At 38.9% G+C, this 11,478-nt stretch overlaps 1 protein-coding gene and 1 long non-coding RNA gene across 3 annotated transcripts; one reads left to right on the top strand and one right to left on the bottom strand.

The window, feature by feature from the left end:
- Positions 1-2,314: 2,314 nt before the first annotated feature.
- LOC135105963 (solute carrier family 35 member F6-like) lies at positions 2,315-9,454 on the top strand. Its single transcript, XM_064014699.1, has 10 exons — positions 2,315-2,801; positions 4,032-4,132; positions 4,470-4,552; positions 5,351-5,468; positions 5,648-5,818; positions 6,375-6,485; positions 7,103-7,258; positions 7,535-7,689; positions 8,267-8,403; positions 8,609-9,454. Exons 1-10 carry the CDS (start codon positions 2,725-2,727, stop codon positions 8,652-8,654), a joined length of 1,155 nt encoding a protein of 384 aa, XP_063870769.1. The 5' UTR covers positions 2,315-2,724; the 3' UTR covers positions 8,655-9,454.
- LOC135105970 (uncharacterized) lies at positions 3,520-11,230 on the bottom strand. Of its 2 annotated transcripts, none has more exons than XR_010271080.1 (3): positions 10,866-11,230; positions 6,360-6,609; positions 3,520-5,846 (listed from the first exon to the last, which is right to left on the bottom strand). It is a non-coding gene; the product is annotated as an uncharacterized LOC135105970 (long non-coding RNA). The 2 variants fall into 2 exon arrangements; XR_010271079.1 differs by lacking the exon at positions 10,866-11,230 and adding an exon at positions 9,067-9,205.
- Positions 11,231-11,478: the final 248 nt, after the last annotated feature.

Raw genomic sequence — 11,478 nt, 5'->3', positions numbered from 1 at the left:
CCTGATCTTTTCCACCTCCAGAGTGTTCACACAATTGACTACTGCCACATTCAGCTACAAAGAATGTTCTGTTAACCAGCAACTACTGGAAGCTTTAGGTAAGCTTCAGGTTTAATGAAATTTCTGGTTGTTCGAGGCTCAATAAACAAACTGAACAATTTCTACAGGCAACAGTGGTGACAGTGAGTGCACCCTTTCTCCCTGACCTCACACACCTAACACACACTTAACCAGCATGTTACTAATGTAATGAGAGCTTCTTCCAACATGGAAACACCAGATTAGTAGCCACTAATATTCTGTCACACTCAAAAATCAGCTTCACTGTAAAATGTCCTGAAGGGGAGACCAGCTCTGTCTAAGAACTTTAAGAGATTAGTATACATGTAATGGCAAGACACCAGAATCCATTTATGCCTTGATCATCACCTTGCTCTGACTACTAACATGTCAGGGTTGGGTTAACCTGAATACCCCGGCAGGGGATTTATTTCCCATTCCCAGCCATTTCCACTCATGGTTAATAATTAGATCAGTTTCTCAGTGTTTCAAAACATGAGACATTACATACAAAGAGTGCCACTAGCAACTACAAACTGGATCCAGTACTACAAAAAGGAATGGATTTAGCTGTGGAGATAAAATACTTGCACCCCATGGGAGAGACCAACAACGTAATTACAGAAAAGACATGGGACCTCTGAAGAGAATGAATGATTCATAAAAGGTATGTATTTTTCCAGGTGCATTCCTTCATGTTAGAGAGAAAAGCCATGGAAAAGAAGCCAACTCATAAATGCCATTCCAAAAAAAGAACTTCGTGAAGAAGATCTGAGAAGAAGAGCAAGTAGCAAACACACACATCCCTCTCTATAAACCAAATGGAAAACTTAACACTAACGGTGCTACATAAAATGCATGAAGGGAAAGAGAGAAAAGTGGATAAAGCATGGATTAGAATGAAGAGAAATCAGATGAGAAGGAAGCATCAATACTGGGTGTGCACTAACTGAAAGGATGACTGGACAGAAGTAGATAAGACCACAAGAATGTAGTTCAAACCCAATAAATTACTAGAGACAAACACACACACACACACACACACACACACACACACACACACACAAATATACACTGCAGAATACAGGTAAAACACAACCACGAAGTTTGCATCCTAAACTACAGCCAGGTAATCCCAGAGACCTGCAGTCACCCACAATATTGTTTAAGAAGCACATCAGTGTATCACAAGGCAGCCTCTGTATCATGCATGTTTACAAGTACTACTCAGTACACATGCCACTGAATGATTGGATGGTTTACCACACATGATAAGCTCTAACAAGTGGCCCCCAGTTATGTTCCATTCTTCTCACCATGAAAGATGATACACATGAGGGAGTGAAAAAAAAAGAATAAATAAAGTATCATAGGGTAAAATAATAATAATAAATAAATAAATACATAAAAAATAAATAAAATAATAATAATAATAATAATAATAATAATAATAATAATAATAATAATAATAATAATAATAATCACAAGGTTATGTATAGTCCTGCTTGGAATACATTCCTTGCATTTTACAGCTTTTATTACTATTTCTATTATCTATTTGTGCATGGCATCTTAATTCTTATAAAAGTTTTCGGATTCAAGGCATTTCAAATTTGGTTCTCCTAGTTTCCTTATTATCTCCTTTTTCTGCTGAAAAAGTGAGCTTCTTCTCTGTCAAGAAATACAGGTTTATAGAATCAGTGGGAAGTTACTAGGAATACTACTGCCTCCCTCAGTTCACCTGTTGAAAAGCTGTACAGTATTCCTGGATTTAATCCCTAACTTGTGCAGCTGAGAATTTAAAATTGCAGAGGTCCTCCTCTCTGACTGCTTTGTCATGTAAAACCTTGTGGTAGAGCGATGAACTAAAGCTGAATGACGTTCTGTACTCATTTTCATTGTGTTTAGTGTTTTTTCCTCAGTCTGGACTCCTCTGATCTGCTGACAGTCCATGGGTTAACTGGTTTTATAGAGAGACTGCTGGCAGATCAGAGAACTTAAGATTGAAGAAAAAACATGAAATATAATGGAAGTATATCTATGGCTAATCCTACCATGAGTTCTTTTTTTTTTGTAATAAGTATCACAATAAACCCCCTGAGTATCCAAGCCATGATAAATTGTTCACCAGCCACATATTTGCAACAAAAGGCAAGACAATGGAAGGCCAACCTCATTCTATCACTATAAGAGATTATACAAATGACAATTGCTTCCTGATTACCAATGTCCCCACACTCCCGATCATCAAGATAGTGAAGAGGTGGAAATGATAAGGAGAACAAATAAGAATACATGTCACTTTCCAATACCCTACTGTTTACCTAGCCTACTCTGTCCACTAACACCATTACAATGAGGAGCATTGTCCACCTCTCCCAGGACCTGCCAGCCTTCTCAAGCTCCTAATTAAACAAAGTCACTTCCAGGGTTATACATTTCAGCTCAATGGACAAACCTCTACACCATTTACTGGTTGTGTAAGAAAAAACTGACATTCTAAGATAATTTTTCTAGTGTGCATGTTTTGATTGCTCTTAGATTTAATCAAGAAAATAAACAATAAAGACAAGACAAAATTGCATTGTCTCTCCTAAGGAAACAATTATAACAAAGCAGGATACATTTGAGACATAAGGACAAGTAATAACCAAGCGGTGCAGCATGGTGTGGACAAAGAAACAGATGATACTGGCCTTCGTAATGGTGTCAACAGGCTCCATCAACACTATATCAGCCAAGTAAGTACATCAAAATTATGTTGTTGTCAATATAGTTTCTAGTTTTGGATTCAGTGAGTTATGTATCATGCATAGCTCATTTTGTTAAGCAATCTGTTCCCATGTGACTGAACCCTTCCTTCAGTTTTGCTCCATTTTGTGTTAGAAAGTCAGCTTCTGAGATAATGGCAATGAAAGAAATCACAGCACTTGTTGCTACAATAGCTCTTGCTATTTAGTAGTAAAATATAACAGTAGCAACAGCAGCACCAGCAGTAACCCCCAGCCCTGTTACCCTTGGATCAATAATCATTCCTTATTTTCTCATCTTCTCAGTGTTTTGTAATGGAAAACATAGCTCTTCATCCAGTCATTACATAACAATGCATTGGCCAGGAATAAACCTCCTCAACCGCCCAGACCTGGTTAAATAATTCTATATTTTCTTACACTGAGCATCTCATATAAAAACTGGGTGTTAGTTAAATACAGGTTTAAATAACTGGTATCTAATGGAGTGTGATGAACAAATACTCAATTTTAACAAAAATGCACCCAGATGGCAATATGTGATATTGTCCCTGCCACACACTGTTAAACACTGACTGCTTACACTAACACTCAAGCAAAGCCTAGTTTATCACTGAGTTGCCTGTTACACTAGATATGAATAAATACAATGAATGAATAAAAAGATAAAAAAGAAAGAAAGAAGGAAATTAATAAATAAAACAGATGGTTGAGAAAATTTTCTTTACTTAAGTACTTTTTACTTCTTATTTGAGCTCCCAGTGAGAGAGGAATCTCTTTGAGTGAAGCCAGCCTCTTCTTCCACTCTTGTCTATGTTATATAATTCCTTCTCCTCTAAGTTCTTCTAGCTCTGAGCTTAGAAGAGAAGGAATGATACAAAATAGACAAGAGTGGAGGAAGAGAAAATTTTCTAAGGATACAAAAAATAAATAAAATAAAATAAGTCACCATATCACAGCACAAATTTCATTGACTTTCACTGTAATGCTGTAATTATTGCCTACTGCTGCTGTTTTTATTTTTGTCACTACTATCACTACTATGAACTAGTACTGCCACTGCAACTATAATGTACTAATATAATTACTACAACTGCTGCTACTACTACTATACTATATACTACTACTACAGCTTAAACCATCATTACCACCACCACTACTACTACTAACGCAGGACAATTCACCAGCACCAGAGCCCTTCACATCTTCTCTCCCCTGCAGGTGGACAGACCGCATTGTTTCTGAAAACCGTCATGGCAATGTAGTCAACTTCAACCATCCCTTCCTTCAGGCGGACTGTATGTTTATGGGAGAGATGACCTGTGAGTGTTCAGAATGTATTTTTATAAGCCTCTCTCTCTCTCTCTCTCTCTCTCTCTCTCTCTCTCTCTCTCTCTCTCTCTCTCTCTCTCTCTCTCTCTCTCTCTCTCTCTCCCTTTCACTGTGATATGCAACAATTCAAAACACTAAAAGCAACATATGGAGTCTTATAAACACCTACAAGAAAGAAAGGTGTAAAAATAACATACTTAAGAATTTCTATGCCATACAATGTTTGGAGGAGGCAGCAGAACAAGGAAAGATGTCCCTAAGTGGTTGGTGATTCAGGGAAGATGTGCTGAATAACAGTGAAAGGATTAATGCTCAGCTTACCAACAGGTATGGCTGCCTTCTACATTTTGAGGTTCTTGCGGCGAAGAGCACGGAAAGGTGCCTCAGAATTGGCTTTGGACTCCGACCAGGCAAGTGTGTGTGTGTGTGTGTGTGTGTGTGTGTGTGTGTGTGTGTGTGTGTGTGTTTATATATTTACCTATATGTAGTATACAAAATCTGAGTTACAGTTTTGTGGTTTTGTCTCCACATCTATATTCTTCCAGTTTTTAATTTAATTTATCTACAGTCCTTGCCTACATCACTTCTAGTCTATTCTTGGTATCTATGTTTATAAGAGAGGAACAGTACATCTATCATGCAATTTCAATATTTTCCCATCCTCATCTTTTCTTGTGTCCTCTCAAATATCCTGCCTATCTTTTTATTCAAGCAATAACATTTTTTTCTCTCTCTCTGTTTCCCAGTCCATTTATCAGAATATGTATTGTGATTAGGTCTTTCCTCTCCTTTCTTTCCTCAAGTGTTGGCATTTCCATTTATTTTGGTCTTTCATTATACTTTTGTTTTATTTTCTAATTCTGACATTCTTTGTGTTTTTCCCATTTTCTTGATACAAAGAGTAAAGTTATTCCTCATAAGTTGGGACTTCATATAATGGCACAATTCAAGCTTCCTGCTAATATTTCTGTACCTTATCCTCATTCCCAACACACATAAAACTGTCTCACCAACCATACCAACAGAACTTCATCACCTTCCTTTAAACATTTCTAGTGTGTTCCCTCCTACCCATCCATCCATCCATCCATGACATGCTAAGTGACTTTCCACACTAGGCAAATACAACAAAGTGATACTATATGAATGTACTTTTATTATTGGTCAAACACAAGATAATAGGTACTAATGAGTTTCCCTTTGGCCAGAACACCAAGTTTCCACCACTCGTGTTCTACCTGCCAGCAATATGTGACATGACAGCCACCTCCATGATGTACCTTGGCCTTACCCTCACCTATGCTAGCTCCTTTCAAATGCTGAGAGGTAAGGACAAGGGTGGCAGCAGGCAGCAGAGGAAGAGAGAGTAAGGCTAAGACACTGGAGAATGGAATGGTTTGGGTGCATTAGGTGAAAGGGGAAAGAAAGAGGAACAAATCAAAGTAGAGATATTTGTAAAACTCTAAACAATAACTATATCTTTAAATGCCTTATCTGTCCTGCAGGAGCAGTCATAGTGTTCACGGGACTGTTATCAGTGGGGTTCCTTGGGCGGCGGCTGCGTTACTTCCACTGGCTGGGAATTGTGCTTGTGCTGATTGGTTTAGTTGTTGTGGGTCTGTCAGACTTCATTTCCTCAAGCAAGACCAATCAAGATCTCAATGGTGTTATTACTGGTAAGTGGCAGGAAAGTACTGCACAAACCTGCAGAGAATTAAACTTAAGAGAAGGCTCAGTATGCACTTCATGGTGTGTCTGAGAAATCTGTTGATTGTCAAAGTGGATTTATATATCACTGCTGAATGAGAGGTAATTTTCATAAAGCTACAAAAAATGCATAGAGATGGAGCAAACAATTCACTACATAGAATGGAACTGAAAAATAATCATACATGAATGTATGAAAGAGAGAAAAAAAATATCAATACCTAATACCTAATCAATCACTTCCCTTAAAAGATCATTTAGAAGTCAAATCAGGCATATGTTATAATATTTGTTGCCAAATAGACATACTATTTGTGGCAGAACAGCAGCATTCACTCTGGCCCTATACCACTCAATGATGGAAAGTGAACACTGAATAAAATAAGACGACTGAGTGCATAGAAGGATGATAACATAAGAACAGTGAAGGATAAATCAGGAAGAAGAAAACAGAGAAGGAGGGAGACTGTGGAGGCAGCAAGGCAGCAATGGAAGAGACAATGAACTCACCTCTGTGATCCACAGGTGACCTCCTCATCATCATGGCACAGATTGTCACAGCAACACAGATGGTGATTGAGGAAAGGTTTGTCATCAAGCACAACATACCACCACTCCTTGCTGTGGGGTGGGAAGGTGAGTGTCAGGATGCTGGGATGCCAGGGAGGTAAGTGTCACCACCTGCCCTTAGTGAGTGCAGGTGAGGATGAAATGAAGCATGTCTTCTTTCTGATAAGGACTGTTGTGTAGCTTTACCTTCCTGCAAAAAGAGATGTGTGGTTGTCAGAAGGGTTTACTGTCATGTGATCTTTGGGCACTTCAAAGGAACACTAAGAAATTGAGGTGCCATGGCTAGAGACTGAACCCCTGACTGGTAGTACCACATACAAGGCCTCAGACACAAAGACCATGATGACTATTGGTCCTGTGATCACCTCTGGGACCCCTAGACTAGAGACTGAATCCCCGACTGGGAGTACCACATACAGGACCTCAGACACAAAGACCAAGATGATTGTTGGTCCTAGGATCACCACTGGGACCTCTGGACTAGAAACTGAACCCCTGCCTGGGGATACCACATACAAAACCTCAGACACAAAGATCATGATGATTGTTGATTGATCATCTCTGGGATCACCTCTGGGACCTTTGTGCTCCAGTTACAATATTATTCTTAGCAGACCTGTGAAATATTACACCTTGTATTGACTCTAACCACTTCCCTGTCTACCACTGTCTGTGCATTGCAGGAACCTTTGGCTTTCTGACACTGTCTGTGCTGCTGGTGCCCATGTACTACATCCCTGCTGGCAAACTGAGTGGCAATGAGAATGGCACCCTAGAAGATGCCATTGATGCTTTTGTGCAGATTGGCAACAGTGCTCTTCTAGCATTCTCCCTATTAAGTAAATATTCATAATTTCATTTTATATTAGTGAGAATGCAATGCTGACAGTACAATGATTTACTTTTCTGCTAAAAACTTTGATAAATGAAAATGAGGATGATAATGACAATCAAAATATGTTTCTACTATGTTGCCAACTCAATTTTGTTACCTTAATCAGTCATAATCAACATTGGTGTTCCTTTACACACATCATTTTCTAATAGTGTGTGTGTGTGTGTGTGTGTGTGTGTGTGTGTGTGCGCGCGTGTGTGTGGGTTTCTTTTTGTTTCAGTGAACATTGTCAGTATTGCATTCTTCAACTTTGCTGGGATCAGTGTGACCAAAGAGTTGTCAGCCACCACCCGCATGGTGCTTGACTCTGTGAGGACCTTTGTCATCTGGGTGTTCACTCTTATTGTCCAATGGGAGACATTCCAGTACCTACAGGTGGGTGACTCTTTCCATGGCAGACTGTACTTGTATTGTGCACTTTCCAAAAATGTGTGCTTCCCAAAGTGCAAGTATTATGCAGTTTTCTTCAATGCAAAGTCAACATGATGTAAGTAGCCTTAATCCTGTCACAACCAGACACACACACACATACACACACACATTAACTTAAGTTATAAGGAATTAGAAGATTTTAACTACCATAAAAGAAAGGAAAGAAAGGAGATTTTATCATATTGTATTGTTCAATGCCCCCCAAAAATTCAATTCCTCGTATAGTGACAGGACAATCATGGTGGACCAAAACTCCACTCAAACCCCAGTATTCATCTTGGTTTGATCTGCATGTGGTGGACTTGTGTATAAACCTCAAGTGCCCTGCACAGGGTTTAGCTCCCTACAACAGTCTCTCATGCAACAATTATCCCACCTTCATATCAGACATTCACTGTAGATAAATCAACTGACTGTCTGTGGACAACACTCTACTATTCCACTGTTGTGAGTGAAGTATCCTCTTGAATTTGGCCGGTGACCTGACCTACTGTTAATGAATTTTTCTACTGTTTTGCAGCCAATAGGGTTCATTATCCTGATGTTAGGCATGATGCTGTACAATGACGTTATCATCTTGCCATTCCTGCGGCAGCGTGGTGTTATACAGGATCAGAGGGTGCTGGAAGCAATTCCAGTGTTGGAGGAAGTGGATGAGTGAGTAGAAAAGCTGTTTTTTTTTTCCTTTTTTGTGAAAAATTTCTACAAAACTTTTAGTAACTGATTGTCTGTAAGTAATAATAAGTATTTTGTGTATGCATTTATCTATCCATCTCAGATGCCTCACTTCTGGGAATGTCTCTCAAGAAGTAGTCACAACAGTAGAGCCTTCACCTCTGCCATCTTTTTTTTTTTTTTCCAGGAAGGACAAAGGTTCAACTTATGGTAGCACTGTTGATCCCTTCTGAGCTTCCCTGTCACCAGTGATTCAGCTTCATGAGAGCACAACTTCTATCTCTGGCAACTAATTACTCATGTGTACTACTTCCCATCAATTTTGCATGATCCAGAAAGTCAATAAAAGAGGCTTAAAAGTGAACCACAAAATAGGAATGTGAACTCTCTTGTTATATGTTTAATTTCTTTACTGTGACAAAAATTGATGAAAAGGGAAAAATTTTACTATAAAGCTCACATTAACATATACATGAAGAACATTTCTCTATACAAAAAATATGGATCCTTAATTACTATTTATGGTTATTTTCATGATTAAATACAAGCTTAAATCATACTGTTTCTAAGTCTGTTGTTATTATTCTTGATATCACAATATCAATGATCATCTAGTACTGAATCAACATAAAAGCTAAAACTTACATCAAATACCTTTTACGGGTGGTGGAGGAGGCCAGAGTTTTCCAAATGATAATGAGCCTCATGCCTCTGGGAGTGACAGACCATTCCCACTATCACTGACATCAGGAAAAATATTCCTTGTGCAGGTCCACCTGACTTGGCCACTCAACCAGTAAGCAGCATGTGACATCAGGGTTTTTGGGCAAAGGATAAACATGTAGTATGAGAATGGAGAATGAAAATTTTCAATCTAAATGTGAATATGTTCAGAAAGCTTTTGTTTAGAAGATATATTGATTTCTGATGCCTTAAACTTACACTTAAAAGTCCATGCATACACATTCATGACAAGCAAGAGATGAAGCAAACTCATGACTATTGTTAAAAAAAAATTAAAAAATCATTTGCATCTTTGGTTTCAGTGAAGTCCTTGTCAGTCACGATGAATATTTGCATTTATGCAAAAGACTTTGTCACAAATGTTATTTCCTCACCATCTCATACCAGTTGACTATAACAGATCCTCACATGAGTCTTTCTCTTCCTGGCAAACATTCCCTTTAACTAGCCACAAGGAAATCTGCAGAGGAAATCTACTTCAAAACTGTCTAACATCAGCAGGAGTGGGTGGCAATGAGATTGTGATCATACAATTTGGAAGGATCTGCTAAACACCTGTACATACATACTCTTCAATGTTTCAATGTACTTTAACATTGAAAAGATGCACAATAACAAGATCTACACCATGAAAAAAATAAGGAGACTATCCATGACAATGTTATGCACCCACTATGACAACTCTCAACACATATGTACTGATGGTTCCTACCTCCTGTCCCCTCCATCAGTAGGTGCTGCAGTGTATACCCCTTTCAGATTTATTGCTGTTGCCTAAAGGTTGCCAGGCATTGCCTCCATACTCATTGTAGAATTGTTTGCCATTCAGGAGGGACTGAAATTTGCTGCCTCCATTGAGTCCCCTTGCTGAGTCACCCTATTATCAGACTCCCTCACTGCCCTACAACTTGTTTAGCATCACACCCCCAGGACACACCACTCCCTCTGCTTCATGATACACACCCTCCTATCAAAACTGATCACCTCTGGTATCAACATCCACCTTCAGCGGGTCTCCTCCCACATTGGCATTGTGGGGAACACCATGTCTGACAGCGGTAAATGAGCCCCACTCCCACTCCTTTCCCATAGACCTTACTATGGACCAGATTGACTTTTTGACCAACCTATGGAAAAGACTGCAATTTACTCTGGGAAAGACACCTGACAGACACCTTACTCTGACACATCAGACAGGACATGTGAAACCACTGGTGGACCCACCAGCTGTGTCCTAGACACTGCAGTCACCAGACTCAGGGTATGACACAGCTATCTCAATATTCAAATGCACAGGCTGGGGTTGTCAGACACCTCTCACTGCCCTTGGTGCACAGCCAGACACTCCAGAACACCTGCATAGCAGCTTTTTTTTTTTTTTTTTTTTTTTGCCTTCACCCTTGTGTGGGTATTAGACCAGTTTTTATTTATTTCAATTTTAATTGTTTTATTTTAATTTATTCTTATTGTATTTTGTACTTTAATTTCATTTATTTATTTATTTCAAGCTTAATACAATATATACACACATTCATTCCTTCACACATGTCTCATTCATAATGGGTTTGTACTATATATATATATATATATATATATATATATATATATATATATATATATATATATATATATATATATATATATATAATCTGAGAAACTGATTAAACTGGTCTCAGGAAAATCATCAGTGGTGGGCTTACCTGCTCCGCTCATTTCCTGTCTTTATTCACAATAAAGTGAGTCATAAAATTCCTCGCTTCCTCGGTCCTCCACCTTGGCTAACACCACGGAGGGCAATTATCATCACTGCTAATATTACATTCATAAACATCGCGCTAACGACTCGGAGACGTTGAAGTGACCAGGCAAGGAGGGGGTGTGGCTGACACACCTCTGACAACACAACACAGCTGATGTCGAGGCGAGACTTGGCGGCCCGAGTCTCCTCTGCCCTCGCTCTTTTTCTTCCCTTCTTGTTATGCTGTCCATCAAGGCGCGACCTTTCAAAGGGAATAAATCTAAAAACTTTACGAAAACAAACTGCATTGATAAAGCTGGCACACAGCACCGCATTACCTTTGAGTAATATTTCTTGAACCTCCTCCAACTCGCAAACTTAAATGCACAACCAAATTCCCTTTAAACAGTGTTACCAACTCAACAACCCGATTATTGTTCCATGCGCGTCCCAGGAGTTTTCATATGAGCAACTAGTAGAATTCATGCTTATAATTAATAATTTTTATAGTTTACTTCTGCTATCAAAATACTAAAGAAATGCATGAGCAGCAGTGCGAGTAAGGTTGGCCGGGT

Source organism: Scylla paramamosain, chromosome 12 (assembly GCF_035594125.1).
Source record: "Scylla paramamosain isolate STU-SP2022 chromosome 12, ASM3559412v1, whole genome shotgun sequence".
In the NCBI taxonomy this organism is placed as follows: Eukaryota; Metazoa; Arthropoda; class Malacostraca; order Decapoda; family Portunidae; genus Scylla; species Scylla paramamosain.
This window is presented reverse-complemented; position numbering and strand designations above follow the sequence as displayed.